Source organism: Condylura cristata, unplaced genomic scaffold, assembly GCF_000260355.1.
Source record: "Condylura cristata isolate star-nosed mole 26May11 unplaced genomic scaffold, ConCri1.0 scaffold00023, whole genome shotgun sequence".
NCBI classification, from domain to species: domain Eukaryota; kingdom Metazoa; phylum Chordata; class Mammalia; order Eulipotyphla; family Talpidae; genus Condylura; species Condylura cristata.
In genome coordinates this window covers 13,536,550-13,554,406 of record NW_004567124.1, presented here as the reverse complement: position 1 = coordinate 13,554,406, position 17,857 = coordinate 13,536,550, and the positions used below count along the sequence as shown (strand labels likewise).

Here is a 17,857-nt window from a genome sequence, read left to right as displayed (position 1 = left end):
TTTTTTGCTAAAAAGAACTACAAATATGGAAATATGGGTTAATTAGTGGAGTTCAGTAATGGTTTGGGTTTGCTTACTTTTTCCTCTCCTTTTCCACATTACCTTTAACATGTTCTAGATACTGTCTTACAGTATCTAGATTGTTTAGTAAACAAGAATTTTTAGATTTATTAACAATAAATGAAAGTACAATAAAACTGAAATGTTTAATATCTCTTTAACTATAAAACTTGAAATACATATTTCCAAGTAGTATATGGAGAAAAACCGTGCTGAAGAAGAAATTTATTAGTCCTGAGGAAAAGATAATATAGAACTGGGTAAAAGTTACCTTGTTTCTCTAATAATTCACCCTAGAAATTTTCTTATGATGAAGCGATTAGTTATGTTAGTTGACCTGTTGTTATTATTATCATTAAACTATTTTGCCTTGTTTAGAGTTTCTGAAAATCAGAGCTCAGGTCATCAGGACCCTGGCTATCACGTGTGCTTTTTGTATTAGACTTGTGCCTCTACTAAGAACATTCCAGTGTGGAGATGATGAACTGTTGACAGCTGCTGTCAGCTACTAGTGGGTTCTGCCACTTTCTCAGACACCATGACTTCAGCTGTCTAGTAAAAGTTGCACAGCTGTTCCCCACATAGACAGGACTATGAAAGACCCATTGACTTAAAGTTGAGAGCTGAAACTGCAGGAAGAATGGTGTAACTTGAACTCTGCTTTATACAGTTTTACTGAAATTATCAGTTATCTTTCTCTTCTGAGGTAGTTATATTGGCCTTAATATATGTTCACTGTCTTTCCTTAATCTGTTCAGTAAGATAGCCTCAAAAGTATCCTTTGGTTTTTATTAACCCTGAGTGGGAAAGCAAATATGAGGAGCTCAGCATTTATGAAGGGATGTATAGAAAATGGAAAATCATAGATTTCGACATTTCTTCCCCCCCCCCCAAAAAAAACAAAAGTCCAAAGCAAAACCTTACATTTCCTCCTTGTCTATATGTGATGGTTAGTAAGCTAATAATCTTCCTTTCCCCTTTCATTCAGATGATTAGTGAAAATCTGTAGACTACTGAATTATGCAGTAAAGGTTTTAATAGGTTTTTTCAATTCAGCAGTCATAATCTGAGAAAATACTTTCACATACTCCTGCTGAAAAGGTAAATCAAAGACTAATTTTATGCATACATTGCCCCCATTCTCCCATATCCTGCTTGTAGTGTTTCCTTTTTGCATGTGTACACATACCCCTGTTTGGCAAGGCAGAAAAATAAAGGAGGGTAGGGTTGGGAGGGGAAAAAGCACTCTATACTAAAGTATCTGCAGTTTTTAAAAAAAAAATGGAAAATGTAACAACAGTTCTTTTATAACATTTGGAAATTATTTCATACCTTATGTGATAATGGCTTATTATCTACTGTACAAAATACTATCTTCACTTGTCCTATTCCCCACGCCTGAGTGTAAAACTCAACGTAGGCTTTGTAAGAGTAAATACATAGGTTCTAAAGACACATAGGCAGTGTCCAAGGTAATCATCATCCTTGTTAAAATCAAATTCATTTTTCTTGAGAAACTTTTAGGTCAAGAATATACATTTTTATAAGATTTTTTTTTTTAAGATTTATTTATGCGTACAGGACTGGGGTACAGGCCAGAGGTACAGTGGGTGCAAGGATTTACCAGCGACAAAGTGTTGAGCAGAACAGGCAGATTGACTGATACACTGCTGAGGAGAGCAGTGGGCAGGAGAGTCTGCCACACCCTATGACCCCTGGCAGGGTATCGAACTCATGCTGTAGAGGTTGCGCATTGCTTTCATAGTGCTGTGCTTTAACTTTTTGCACTACTGGGCAGGGCCCAGGAATTTTCATTTTTATTTTGAAAGTGCTTATGAGAGTTTCTGAGGTAATGATTTATACCAGTTAGGATAGTTTAGGTGAAAGGAAGAAACGCTGTCTCCAGTGGCTTAAGTAATAAGGGGATTGGTTATTTTGGTATGATAGGAAGCCCTTGGTAGTGCAAGTTCCTCAATTAGCATGTCAGGGTTCCTTTTCTACTTTCTTGAAATTCTCCCTCAGAATGGTATCAAGACAGCAGTTCAGATTAGCCATATGTGGACATAACAATATCTAATAGAAAAAGAATTATTTTTCCTTGTCCTTTAAGAATTTTTTTCCAAAAGTCTATTAAACAAGTTTCTCCTCATGCCTCATTTGCCAACACTTTGTCTAAATAATGACATTTCTCACAACAGAATTAGGACCATCTTGTTTTATCTTAGTTCTTAGGATATATATTCTAAGCACTAAGACTAAAATTACTCTTTCCTGTTCCACATTAGAAAAGGATGGACCCTCTTCCTTCTGAACAAAATTAAGACTAGCAGCAAGGTAGAAGAGAAGCATGAAGCATTTCAATTAGGAGAATATATTTACTAAGGGATCTTGGAAAACAGACAAGGAAATAATCTCTTGCATTTCTTCTAGAATATAAATGAATAAAAGCTTACTAATTGACATTGCTCAGTAACAACCTTCATAGCACCCATGGTAAAAATAAATAAGGATATTGAGAAGGAAAGAACAATTTTTCAGTTTTGAGTAGTTTAATTAGTGAAAAATTTATTTTTGTCATTGTAAGTTATAGTAAAGCAATTACCTGACTTTAGCAAGATTTTGGTCTGGTTGAAAAAAAAGAGAGGCAAACAGTTGAAAATAGAAACATTGGAATTCACTTTTAAATTAGATTGTAGACTTCTTAAAGAGATTTTTTTTAAAGATTTATTTATTTATTCATACAGAACTGGGGTACAGGCCAGAGATGCGGTTGTGAGAGGATTCACCAGAGACAGAATGGGGTACAGAACAGGCAGATCGATGAAGTACACTGCTGAGGGGAGCAGCAGGCAGGTCAGGAGAGGTCTGTCTCGCCATGTGGATCTCTTCCGGGGCAGGCGGGGATCGAACTCATGCGGAAGTGGCTTAAGCTTCTTTGCGCTGTGCTTTAACCTGCTGCGCCACCAGGGAGGGCCATGAAGAGATTTTTTAAAAGAGTTATTTATGCATACAGAACTGTGGTATAGGCCAGAGGTGCAGGGACAGTGAGAGGATTCGCCAGAGACAGAGTAGGGTGCAGGAAAGGCAGATCAATGAAGTACAACACTGAGGAGAACTGCGGGTGGGTCAGGAGAGGTCTGCTACGCCATGTGGGACACCTCCCTGGCCAGGGATTGAACTCGTGAAGTGGGTGCTTTTTTTGTCATAGTGCTGTGCTTTAACCTGTTGTACCACCAGTGAGGGCCCTGAAGAGGTATTTTAGAGAAGGAAAGCACTTTAGGGGAATAAAGGGAAGAGTATAAAAAAGATTAAATTTAAGAAAATACATGAGCTACTAATCCAGAATCATTGAGATAAGTGATTATGAACTCTTCTTATGAAAATGTGAATCATTAAGGAGAGGTTGGCTGGAGCCAGATTCTGAAAAGCAAAACACTCAATGCTATGTTAAGAATTATCCAAACTTGGGCCTTCCTGGTGGAGGGGTTCACCAACCATTGCAGCATGAGTTGGATCCCCAGCCAGGGAGTTAACCCACGTGGCTCTTGCCTGCTTCTCCCCACTCTAGTGAATGCTCTCACCACTCCTATCCCAACATTTCTGGTTTATACCCCAGTTTTTGTATGCAGAAGTAAATAAAAGTGATTTAAAAAAAGAAGAATTATCTGGACTTTCCCAAGCATGGGGATCTCATGAAATTTTGAGTTTGGTATGAGACTATAGAGGGAAACAATGACCAACTACCAAACTAAGGAAATGCATGGTGAATGATTCTAAGAATTTCTCTCAGCCACTCAAAATATCAGTGTCTTGTTTATTAACCAAATTTCTTAAATGAGGTAATTATGAAGTTTACTCAAAGTGAGAGTAGATCAGAAGTATAGGTGAATGTTAGGTGTAATGATCAAACACAGCCCTCTTCTAGCCAAATAATTTGTTTCTCTTATCCTATCACTCAAGCAATCTTGTTTTCTGGCAATATTCAATAAATTTTATACTCCTCCTTGAATAATAGCTAACATCTGAGGTCATTGTTTTAAAAACCCAGGACTGTTACAGAAATTTTTTCCAATATAAATAACTGAAAGCTTATACTTACATCACAGAAGGGACATTAAACTCAAAAAGCTCTATATATGTGAATATTCATGTTATCTTTTTCCTTCATTAATTACGTGTCTGCCATCATGAAGAGATATTAATGTCCCATAAACAGAGAGACCTCTAGGTTCTTGAACTGAATGCTTTCATATCTCTTTTACTTCATTAAGTCATCTTTTAAAGGAAATTAGAAACAAAACAAAAAATTTATAATCAGACTGCACAGAATTACTTGGTAGTTTAGATCAACCAGGATGCAGGTTCACATAGTTTCTAGGGTCCATGTCTGCTAAACTTCCGTTTCCCCCTTCAGTTTTGTCGGCCATAGGATTGACTTCTGCTGAACTCAACATCTCTATAGCCATCCCCTTCATGACCAATAACATCATTTTTTTTAATGACTGCATTAGGATCAAGGAGCCTTGTTCATGAAATAAAATTATCATGTTCTTGAGGTTCAATCAGGTACTAGTGTCTTAACCATGTTAGTATTCTATTTTAACCATGTATATCACAATGGGGAATGCCCAGTCTTTAATGAAAGCAAAATAGAGTTGAATATATGTGTATTTTTTCATTCTAATTAACTAATATCGAAGATAGTTTGTCATTATTGAAAAATAAGGAATATAAGTGATTTCTTACCTGAGTTACTGTCACAGGCGGATCATTCAAAGAAGGTTTGAAGAGATAAAGTAAAATGATTGAAATAAAGTATTACAAACATTGAAGGAAACTTTTGACCATAATTTAGCCTTTTTCAAAGTTAATTATGATTAACTTCATCCACATAAAAATTTGTAATTTGCATCAGTGCTTACATTAATGTATTGAAACCCAAAGTGTTGTCTGGTTGCTTTTTTTTTTATGAATTTGTCATGAAGTCAGCTACTGGATTATTTTTCTGGTTGCTAAATTGTACCTATTATTCAATATCACCCGCCCCCGGGTCACATGCATTAGAATGTCCTGCTTTAATCCACCCAGGCCACTTCTTCCTGCATCTGAACTGCCTCTGGGTAACCAGAATTCCAGAATCCCATTAGAAGCTATAAGAATTTCATCATACTCCTGACAGGGGACTTATCTGTTGGGGTGCAAAATTCAAGACCTGAGAAGTCCCTGATGCAGAGAAGTGAATAGAACTTGAACCCAGGGTTGGGATGGTCTCCTTAATATGTTTGGCAACCTTAGAGGATCACCACCACAATTTTGGGGTGGGCCAGCGTTCTAGGCTGCTCTCTTTATGCCATGACATTCTGGTAATGGATTCTAAGAATTCAAACTCTCTATGAAGGTGAATAGAACATATTTTAAAACTTTTAAATATTTAGACATAAGATGTATAGACCTCCAATTTTATTCTTCCTTAGTTAGGAATGATTCGAAATTAATCTATTTTCTAATGTAATGAACATTAAAACAACATTAGCATAATAAGGATAGCATAATACTTCTGTACTTAAATAATTTTGACTTTTGTAATAATTCATACCTAAAAGGATCTAATCCCATTCTTGGCAGTGGGAGTTTATGGTTCAGTAAATTTTCTTGAAACTGACTAGTACTGATACGAAATAATTATAGAAAGTACCTCTCTACCATTCTTCCCTACCTTGGAAAATGATGAATGAATTCATTCTACTACTTATGATTTTTTTTCCTTTTATAGTCTTTCTAATCTGAATATCCATGTTTCTTCTTAGAACTTTAGTTTTTGCTACTCTTCTGAAGAATAAAGAAACATTTAATAAAAATTTTATAATGCTGTATGCCAAATCAAATCATGTGGTTTGGTGTATAGATTATGATGGTGGCTTTTTAACAGATAGTCCTAAATGCATTTGCAGTAATTTAAAATTAGTGCATCTGTCTATTAATAAAGATGCACATTAATATGACCCTTTAGTAGAGCTATTTTTCACCTTATGAATTAAGGGTCATAAATGTGTTCATACCTTTTGATTTTGGAAATGCTACTTATCTTCAAGACTTACAAACAAAAAAAGTAATAGTTTACTGTTTATATTATAGTAAATTCAGTTATTCATAATAACCAAATGAAAGCAACCAAAATGTCCATCAGTAAGGTAATGGTAGCTAAGCAAATTATGATGTAGTGAATATTAATGTAGTCCTTAATAACATTATCAAAAAGACTGTAAGACATAGGAGAGGAACAGTATTTTAAGTTTTGTATTTTTCAGTATATTTTCTCAAGATATGTGTGCATATAGACAAGATTTGTAGACTAAGTAAACAAAAAGGTAGCTGCATTTTAAAGTGTACTTTTTTTCTGTATTCTCAGTTCCCTACACTGTTGTATTAATAATAAAAACAATTGTTTTAGATATAGCCAGTACTATGCAAAAGACTGAACAAAATATTTCACATAAACTTAGGTAGTTATTGAATATCTTTACCCCTTCCTTCACATCCTTATCAAGATCTTTGTGTTAACAAGATGTGTGGGTGCTTTTGGGTTTTGTTTCAACAGGTACCAGCCAGTGGCCCAGACCTGGAGGGCAAGCTCCTTCATCTCCTAGCTATGAAAACTCACTCCACTCCTTGGTAAGAGCCTTTTAGGGACATACAGGTCACTTTATCTCATAGTTTGGAGGCTTTTTTTCCCCCAGTAAATCTTGTGTAACCATGAAAAAAAAAACAGGATAGTATTACACACAAATTCTTTGGTAACAAGTGGCCTGATTTAGATGAACAATGTAAGACACATTGGATGTGCCTTTTGCCATCTGTTCTTTGAGACATCAGGTTTCTGATCTTGGGACAGCTGGTATTAAAATTGTGTTAGGAGATTTTTGTTTCTTTGGTAAATCTTGGGCTTAATTTTTCTATACTTTTAAATGTAAGAGGAAACTTTAAAACATTAAATATACACACACAGTAAAAGCAAGAAAATTAGTCCAGCAAAGCAAAATGGGTTGCATTTTTGCTTTCTCTTATGCTTGATATTGTGTATAGTTTATAGCATTTTCATTGCAAATTTAAAATATAACAAATTATTTTGTCATGAAGTGTTATTTCCCATATTTCTTGAATAAAAAAAGAACATGTGCAGATTGTATAAATGAATGGTTCTTAACAAGTATGAAGAATTTGTGACAGAATGTTGACTACTGTTGGTTTTCCATGCTTACCTCAGAATTACAAAGTATTATAAAAAACAAAAGGATGAGTTGATGGAATGCTAAGTCATGCCATCATTCAGTAATTCTAGGTTATAAAAAATTCTTTTTTGTGACTAACAGGGTATTGTAAATTCAAAGAAAATTTTCTTCTCACATATTTTGCAAGCAAATATAAACAATATGTGCTGTGTAAATGCTAACCTAATAACTTCGCTGTTAAATCCCAGCCTTCTCATACCTTAATACAAGTAGATCTCACAGGTCTCCACGTTAACTGTACTAACATGTTATGCTGACATGCACATCAGCTATTTCCTCATCTCTTTTGGAGTTAATCTTAACCTGTGCTTTGCCTCCTGTTCTGTCTTGACTTTGCCAGAAAAATCGAGTTGAGCAGCAACTTCACGAGCATTTGCAAGATGCAATGTCCTTCTTAAAGGATGTCTGTGAGGTACTATTTCTTTTAGATGGTGCCTTTTTTGTGTTTCAATCAATTATACTTCCTATTATCCATTTAAAATCTTGAAGCCTATACAGACTCCACAGTCTTTTAAAATCAAACAATGACCATTTCGGTTTCTATAACAGTATGTAAGAATAGACTTTTGTTCTCTGATGTTGTTGAGAATAATTTCTTTGTAAGAGAGCTCTACTGGCATGTGCTTTTGATTTTAAAAATTCTAATATGTTTGTGTATGAGGCATGTGTGTATCCACAGACAGTTAATATCAGTTCCTCAGTTTTGTGAAAGAACATACTTGAATGTGTTCACCATTTAAGATAAGTATGCAAACAGAATTGTACCTTAAGCTTGATTGATTTGAAGGTGCTTCCCCCAAAATTGCCATTTCAAACATTAGTGTTAAAGTACAGATTATCTTTTTAATCAACTTTTTTTAAATTGTGTATCATACACAATAGAGAAACCTTCATCTTTTGTAGAAACTAAAAGAAATAACCTCATGGTAGATTGGTAAATTGATATTATAAAGTGTAGTGATTTGTTTCTAAAGCTGTATTAATTTATCACAACCTTTATATACCCTTTCTTTGTTGATTTGTAGTGCAGGTAGTTGCTTTGAAGCTACTTGATAGTTTATTTCACTTTCTGTTTTCTGTATGTCCCAAAGTAGGAAACATAGCAGTTTAATAAATTTGAGAGATAATAGCAATAACCTCAATGTCTTTTTCAATCCCTCCAGCAATCTCGAATGGAGGACCGTTTAGACAGACTAGATGATGCTATCCATGTGTTGCGAAACCACGCTGTGGGACCTTCCACCAGTTTGCCTGCTGGTCACAGTGATATACACAGTTTATTGGGACCATCACATAATGCACCCATTGCAAGCCTCAATTCAAACTATGGTGGATCAAGCCTTGTTACAAGCAGTAGATCTGCTTCAATGGTAAAATAGTGGTGTTGTTGTTGTTGTTTTAATAACCTCTCAGCCTACTATCCTAAATGTTCTTCATGAAATCTGTGGAGAAAGTCCTCTTTTTTTGAAAGGAAGGTAGAGTAACTTTTAATTTCCTTTAATGACTTGCGTGGCATCATTGACTGAATTCTGGTCTTTAAAATCCTCCTATGATCATATGCAAAAGTAAAAACTTACTACAAAGATCATTTTAACTTAAACTTGGTTTTTTTCCCGAGGTGTGTAACAGTTTTTGTCTTGAAATAGAGTATAGAAAGTATAAATAGAAAAAGCAGTACAGCATAAATGAATCTCGAGAATTTTGGTCTACAAAACTGTTTATTATAATTTGTAACTAGCTTTCAAAAGCAGGAGTAATGTGAAACTATTTGTACAGGTCCAAATGTAAGCTTTTTCCCAAGTGAAAAAGAATGTAGTGTAGTATTAAGATTGGCTATAACTTAGGTGACAATGAAAGGAAACAATTTTAGATTAATCCCCAAAGAGAATGAAATAATTCAACCACGTTTAAAAAAAAAAATTCCTTAGAAGGGGAAAAAAAATGAAATTCTACAGCCATGCACATCAAAAATTCTATAATGAATGTGTCTTATATTTTTTTATCCACATTGTCTTTTCAAGAAAAGAAGCTCTTTTTGAACCTGCTATTTAACTGATGCCATGTGTTTGCATGTTTATGGTAGGATTGTTTTTAGGATTCATTGCATGTTGTAAGTATTCTCTTATGAAGCAGATTTCTAGCTCTGTGCCATGTGATCAAGGGTAAAACTTACCTTTCATCAAAATACTTAGGTGCCCCAAAATGCTGACGGCTGTGTTCTGTAAAATAGGATTGATTCCAGATTTTCACATTCATATGTCAGACAGCCATTTATATTAATTTTGGAGCCACTGAGGTTAACTTCAAACAAGGCTGCCTGGTTTCCTGAGAACAGTTTTCAGCAACCTGGGTGACATCAAATGTCTGCATATCTCAACGATCAGGCTTTGGGTTTTGTTTGTTTGTTTGTTTGTTTGTTTTTAATTGTCAGATATCTTAAAATTCAGATCCCCTTTAAGCTTTTTTTTTTTTTAATGCTTATAAGAACTGGGGTACAGGTCATAACTGTGGGAGATGAGAAGATTCACCAGAGACAGAGTCGGAGACAGAACAGGCAGATTGACTGAAACAAACTGCTGAGGAGGGGAGCAGCAGGCTAGGCAGGAGGGGTCTGCTATACCATGTGGGTCACCTCCCTGGCCTGGAATCGAACTTGTGCTGCAGTAGGTTTGGGTAACTTCATAGTGCTGCATTTTAATCCTCTGTGCCACAAGGGAGGCCCATTAAGTTATTTTTGTTGCTAGTGATAAGCTAAAAAATGTGAAAACATTTATGAATTGTCAAATTCATAGAAATATAAGGAAGTGTTTTTCTCACTCAGTAATAATAAAATAATTATATTAGGTACATTACAAATAATGTAGACTATGAATTAAAGGTTTTAATTATACTTTGTTTAAGATTTATTTGTGCATACAAGAACTGGAGTACAGGTCAGAGGTTGGAGTTGGGGGGAAGGATCACCAGAAACAAAGTGGGGAACAGCGTATTTGCTGAAATACACTGCTGTGGGGAACATCAGGCAAGATAGGTCTGCTGCACCATGTGTGGGTCATCTCCCTGACCAGGATCGAACTTGTGCTACAGTACCTTTGGATAGCTTCATAGTGCTGCACTTTACCCCTTGCACCACCAGGGAGGCCCCTCAATTACACTTTTTTTTCTTTATTTTTTCCATTTCAGCTGCAGTCCCTGTGGACTTCCCATCACCAATTTACCTGTGTGCCATCACCATATTCCCATGCACTTCCTCCCCCCATTTTTGATTCCCGCCCCCACTCCACTCCCATAAAATGTCTCTGGTACATAGTTGTTCATTATTTTTTTTCCCCCCTGGTTCTTTATGTCCCTGCTATGAGTGAAACCATCTGGTATTTTATTCTTTCTGGCTTATTTCACTAAGCATGATCCCTTCCAGCTCCATCCATGTTGCTGCAAAAGGCATGAGTTTATCTTTTTTGATTGCTGAGTAATATTTTATTGTGTATATGTACCACATCTTTTTAATCCAGTCGTCTGCTTTTGGGCATTGGGTTGATTCCAGCTATATTTTTTTAAATGCTATTTACCTTATTTAGAAGACTGCCTTGAAAATGAGTATATTTAAATCCCAAATTTGTCTCAAATGTAATATTTTCATTTCTTACTCCTCACTTCTTAGTTATTTTTCAATTCTTCACTGTTAATAGCTCACTGTTCCTATTTCAGTTTATGTGCCGCTTAAATGTAGAATCTGTTTAAAATTAACTTCTGTCTTTTGGAGCTAGTCTTACCAATGTAGGATATGAGTTGGAAATGAGACTTTTCAAAGTCCAATCCGCCAAAGCCATGTAGAAACTTAGTGCATTTTTGTTTTAAAGATTTATTTATGCTTACAGAACTGGGGCATAGGCCAGAAGTGTGGTGGGTGAGAGGATTCATCAGAGACAGAGCGGGTTACACACCAGGCAGATTGACTAAGTACAATGCTGAAGATAGCAGTGAGCAGGTCAGAAGAGGTCTGCCACGCCATGTGGGTCAGCTCCCGTGCTGCAGTGGCTTCGGAGAGCTTCACAATGTGGTGCTTTAATTCATTGTGCCACCAGGGAAAGCCCAAAACTTAGTGCATTTTAAAAGACCTGTAGAAGGAAAAATTGTTTCCTTCAGTGGTACCCTGAAACTTTCCATTAAGAAAGTACCTTCTTGTTACATGCTCTAGAATAAGAGTCTTCTGAAATGAGAGATGAATTTGACTTAGTCCAAGCTGTAACATCAATGTTTCAGTGGCTAAGCCTAAACTATTACTCATGTGTCTAACAGTCATCCCTTCATTCTTATAACCTTAGAGGACAAAGAGATGATGAAAATCTGCCATACATTGTCTATTCTGTCCAACCCACCCAGACAAAATCTTTAGTGGAGATAGAGATGCACATGTTCCTACCAAATTTACCCCCAAATTGTAGAGTTATTAACTGACAAAATCTGACAGGTAAGTCACTAGTTATCTCCCATCTCACCTTTTATCTTTTTTGTAAAGATTTGTTTATGCATACAAGAACTGGGGGGCAGGGTATGAGAGGATTCACCAGCTGTAGAGTGAGGGACAGAACAGGTGGACTTCTGAAATATACTGCTGCGGGGAGCAGCAGATGAGACAAGGGAGATCTGCTGCACTGTGTGTCAGCTCTCTGGTGGGGAATTGAACTTGTGCTACAGTAACTGTAGTTACTTCATAGTGCTGAGGCTTCATAGTGCTGAGGCTTAACCCCTCGTACCACCAGTGAGGCCCCTCATCTTTTAGCTTTAACTCCTCAATTCTGTTCAGTAAAAACACCAAGCTACAGAATGTAGTAAAGGCCACATTATATGTGATCAAAGTTGCAACTTTGATCAAAGTTGCAAATGTTAATTTGTCAGTAATTCTGTATTTACTTTGTATGATAATGAATTCCACTTCTTTCAAAAATATTTAATTGTCATCATAACACGAATTTTCTATAGTGTAGGATTATTCTAACAAACATAATTTCTATTTCAGGGCCTCCACAGAATATTCAAATAGTATTTCAACTTTGCAACCTATATGGTCTATGTCAAAATTACCCTAACTCTGGTATTATTAACAGGAAAACAACCTTACATATATTGGAAACAAATGAGTGTGGCTGTGTTCCAATAAAACTTTATTTACAAAAACAGGTTTTTTAATTTGTTCTTTAAAAAAAGGGCAGCACAAGACTTGGCCTGTCCCTTTATCTTTTTTTAGAAAGCAAATTAGTTTACTGGTGCAGAAAATGAATTAGTTGTTTCTCTTTTTCTTGAAACCTATAACTTTTTGCTTATTTTATTTCCATGAAGTTCAAGAGTTTTCTTGAAGTAGTTGGAACATTTGATGTAAGCCAGAATGGACAGAGAGCAGAAAAGAATTGATTGCAGGATCAAAGTGGTAACAGAGACAGTCTCTACCCACCTTGTAAGGCTTATCAAGATTAGTTGTGGTGTCAAGTCTATATGGACAGGATAACCAAAACAATGTCCTTGGTCAAAGAAATTGCTTGCAAGTGACACACTAATTTGTAGATTATGTGTCTCTTTGTCTCATAGATGAAATAATTCTCTAGCATTTTTTAGTGGTTCCGGAAAAAGATTTTTACATTTCACACCAAGGAGATAAGACCTGCCAAAATGTATGTTAATGAGTTAATATCAAACGATTTAATTTTAACTTTTTTTTAAAGCTACACTAAATTCAAAGACTTGATTGACATCAAAGTTCAGAATTCAAAGTGGGTTCAATTGCAGAAAGTTTTTTTTTTACATTTTAGCTACATAAGATAAACATAAAGTTAATTTCCTAAAGGATTATTATACCAGAGAAAGAAACCAGGAAATGAATAATTTGCTCTATTTTATGTATTTAGTGTCCCCAGCCTGGCAGTTTTAATAATTGCTCTTATTTTTAAATAAGTTTTAACATAACTTATTTACTAAAATTTTCCTGTTACCATTCAGTATTTTTTATTATTTCTCCATATGTGTTTGTTGCAAATATAAGGCTTAGACTAGATCCAAACACTCTTACTGATGTTTCATGTATCTTTCAATTTCAGTATACAAAGGCTATGATTTTAGAACTATTGAAATGTCATCATTGAACTTTAATTTTGCCCCATTTATTTATTGTATGAATAAACTCTTAAACTGCTAGCAAGAAAAAAATTGCTGTTATTCAGTGGAAATCTTTAATACAATCATTAATTTCATTTGACAAAGAAGCCTCAGCATTATAAAATCACGTCTTGAGTATAGTATTTAAAGTACCAAGGCCCTATGCAATATTTCTGTAATAGCACATTTTAACACAAAATACTTATTCTTCAGATTAGGTTACATTAGAAGCTTTTAATATAAATGAAAACTTGATGCAAATCTTTAAAAGTTCTTTACTTATGAGATAGTATAAAATTCCATCCATGAGATCTTTTGATTTCTTTGTTACAAGTCCTAAGGAAATTTAATCCAGGCATTTTTCTTGATCTTTTTGGGGGTGGGTATTATATGGTTCTTATTATTTAAGCTGTGGTTTAAAGTATGTGGTATCCTTGTATGAGAGCAAATTGTAAATAATGTTAAATCATAGAATTTAAAGCTAATTATATAATGGTTTTAAAACATACATCAGTCTTTGAAATTCTAAAACATTTAGAAAAACTTTTTCAGTTCTGATAATCTAATAGATGAAGTTATTATAGATGAGTAGGCAAATTGATGATATTTTATGTAAAATTAGTACTTTTGTCACTTATCAAAATATATTTGGAACAATTTTAACCTTACATTTAGACGATTTTTAACTTTATTAGTATAGGTTTATATAATGTGCTAATTGTGTATACCTGTTTCAACGGAATCTTAGCTCATTTTTTCTGAATTTTACTTTTTCTAAACAATTTTTTCCTACATGGACAAGTTAAACAATTTTTATTTTCATTAAGAATAAAATATTACACATTTAAAGGGTTTTTGTACCTTTTTAAATTCAAAATTGTTAAAAATAACATTTTAAAAGTAAAAACTATACAGATTATATATTTGTGGAAATATAACTTAAAAGGAATCATAACAATGATTCCAATGTATGTTTGGGGGGTAAAATCCCTATACACACATAAAGATTCTTTGACCAGCCCATAGATTTAATAATGATTGATTTAAATCACTGTTATTTGGTGAGTAGTACAAGTTGAACATATTGTTGCCAGAACAGAATCAGGAATTCACACTAAATATATTTGAGCTATTTCTTAATTCATAAGACCTCTTATTTATCAACTAATGGATTTAGCATTTTTCTGTTGTGAATGCTAAAGCCATTGAACAAATTAAAAGAAAACAGCTTCCTCATTGGGTGCTACCACAACTGTAAGGCCATACACAGATTGTGAAAATTCCAAATGCAGGATGATGTCATTTAATGAGATGGATCTTTTATTCTGGCAATGGAGTTCTTCCTCATAATTGAAATTAGAAGGGGCTGGAGGGTGGGGGGGGTGCCATGTTGCCTTTTCTTTCTACTCCTCCAACAGAAGCAGCCCATCAGCTGTATGCTAATGAGATGAACAATTAAACAGGGTCCTATCTGGTTGGCCCCATAGGCTGTAAGCTCAGACAAAGAACGGTTTATACACCTGTTGTGTGTGTGGACAGAGCCATTTGAATGGGCAACTGCAGATTAAAAGAAGGACAAGGGAGCTAGGGTTAGCAAGGGTTAAAGAGAAAACTAGAAGAACTGTGAAAGTCAGATTCTCCAGAAAATAGGAGGATCGTTTGCAAAGAGTAGTCAAGTTACAAAGAAAACTGTTTCTGTTAACTTCTTTCTTGTAGTTGGTGTGAGAAAGTACTTAGTTTGTAGTATTACATTTAAAAAAAAATTGCTGGCATTTATATCCCAAAACAAATGGAACAGTCTTTCTGGTTTCCTTCAGGGAAAAGCAAAATTTCTAAGGCTTACTGCTTAATTGATCCTTTGTCATAGAACGTTTTTACTGGTTAAGATTGAGAAGTCATTTATATTAATAAAATTAAGGGAAAGAAAAATGTAAGTTTTTATCCTATTATTTTGTGTTATGGAGCTATAAAATGAATTTCATATGCATAATATGAAATAAATACCCATATGTTCAAAACTTTATTAATATTATCGCTCCCATTATATTACATGACCTGATAGCTCAACATACTAAGAGCAGAATTAGTACATTCTACCAAAAGTTAAAAAACGTTTTAGGTCTTTATTATTATAGATACAAACCAAAAAATCTTAGCTTTGTCTTTATCCTGCTATTTCTTTGGTCACTAGTCAAATTTGTTCTAGTGATGTTTTTTCTTTAGAATAAACTCAGTACCAGATCCCAAAGAATTTGTAGTTCTGTGTTGTGTTTTTATTATATCTATTCTTATAAAATGGAATTTTTGAACTAATCTCCTTAGATTACTGAGTTCATAATGAGCAAGAAAGCACCTTCTATGTTAGAATAAACATAATAAGGATGCCTTGGAAACAGACCTCATGAAATACTTTTAAAATAATTTTCTCAGGCCCTCCCTGGTGGCACAGCAGGTTAAAGCACAGTACTAAGAAGCTAAAGCTACTTCAGCATGAGTTCAATTCCTGCCCCGGAGGTGACCCACATGGAGCGGCAGACCTCCCCAAACCCACCCGCTGCTCCCCTCAGCAGTGTACTTCATAGATCTGACTGTTGGGCTCCCTACTCTGTCTTCGGTGAATCTCCTCACCAACCCCTCACCTCTGGCCTGTACCCCAGTTCTGTCTGCATAAATAAATCTTAAAAAAATAATTTTCTCTCTTGAATAAAGAGAAAAAAAAATTTTCTTCCTGGTTGTTAGCTTTTAATTCTTCAGATTTTTGTCAAGTTTTTGTGTGGGTTTTGTTTTCTCTTTTGGTGGAAGATGAATACAAATGCTTCTGGACAATTACAGAGGTGATAAGAGAATAGAAAACTGCTGTATTTTCTGTGGTCCATTCCCAACTTTAAGACATAACAATATGGCCCTCCCTGGTGGTGCAGCGGGTTAAATAAGCACAGCACCAAGAAGCTAAAGCCACTTCAGCATGAGTTCGATCCCCACCTGCCCCGGAGGTGACCACATGGCTCTGCAGTCCTCTCCTGACCCGCCCGCTGCTCCCCTCAGCAGTGTACTTCGTCAGTCTGCCTGTTCTGCTCCCCACTCTGTCTCTGGTGAATCCTCTCACTGCCCCTGTACCTCTGGCCTCTACCCCAGTTCTATATGCATAATTAAATAAATCTTTAAAAATAAATAAATAAAAATTGAAAAGACAATGATTATGAGGCATGATGAAATTATCTGGTTGAGAAAAGGTTATAGTCAATGCAAAGTGAATAGTGACACAACTAATCCCCAGCAATTACTAATTTTCAAATAATTTTAAAAGTAGCTGTGGAATACCTTTAATGGTTTTTTTGTTTGTTTTTAAACAACATTAAGAATTTAAAAATAAGGGGGGAAGCAGATGGGGTATGGGCACGGGTGGTTTGGTTGAAGGTGGAAAAAAGGGTGGAATACAGGTAATTCTTAAAATATATGATGAAAGACCTGATAATAAACCAAGGAGATAAGCTTGCATAGGGTTATTTATACCTCTTGGGGTAAAATCCATTCAGAGCCATGAAAGATAAAAGCCATATTAATGACTCAAGGAGGATTCAAAGCATGGTAGTTTATTGAGATTGAAAGATTTATTGAAAAGTGGTGGTTCTCACTTTTAACACCAGTCAATAAACCTATTTAATTAAAGGTTTAATCTTCCAATTGATATGTCTGCTGCTGCTCCAATTAAAGGCTTCATTTGTATCTAGTTTTTCTAAAAATAACACAATTGCTAATATACTTGTAGTAGTTCATGCCTTATTTTCCCATTCAGGTGAGTCATAACTGGTGTTAAGTTTGGTTAAACTGAGAATAAAAATAAAATAATAAACATACATTGTAAATACTTATAAATTCTGAATGGCATTTTTTTTTGTCATCTGGCAATGCAAAACTTTTGTTAATAAGTTATTTTAATTTTGTGTTGATTTTGCTGGCCTTTTAAAATTTTTGAGGGGAGGGCCCTCTCTGGTGGCGCAACGGATTAAAGCACAGCACTGCAAAGCTGGCTGCAACCATTTCCATGCAAGTTTGATCCCCTGCCCTGGAGGTGACCCACATGGCACAAGCAGACCTCTGCTGTCTCGCCCACTGCCCCCCTTAGCAGTGTAATTTTCAGTCTGCCTGTTTTGCTCCCCTCCCTGTCTCTGGTGAATCCTCTCACTGCCCTGCAGTTCTGCCTGTACCCCAGTTTTGTATGCATAAGTAAATCTTTCTTTTAAAAAAAATTTTTTTTTTGAGGGGAAGCAGAGAAAGAAATCAAAGGCATTGTGGTATACCAAAGTATAAACATATTATTACTTAGAAGATAGCATTATTTTGTTAAGTTAATACAG

The 17,857-nt window shown here is 35.2% G+C and overlaps 1 protein-coding gene across 5 annotated transcripts in view; it reads left to right on the top strand.

The window, feature by feature from the left end:
* The window catches only part of TCF12 (transcription factor 12), a 315,088-nt gene that overhangs the window by 283,146 nt on the left and 14,085 nt on the right, over positions 1 to 17,857 (top strand). For 4 of the 5 annotated variants that reach the window (XM_012728670.1, XM_004687755.1, XM_012728668.1 and 1 more), the window contains 3 exons: positions 6,659 to 6,732; positions 7,690 to 7,761; positions 8,513 to 8,719. In XM_012728670.1, coding sequence (XP_012584124.1) covers positions 6,659 to 6,732; positions 7,690 to 7,761; positions 8,513 to 8,719 — 353 coding nt within the window. The remainder of the gene's footprint in view (positions 1 to 6,658; positions 6,733 to 7,689; positions 7,762 to 8,512; positions 8,720 to 17,857) is intronic. The other variant, XM_004687757.1, reaches the window with a different exon arrangement.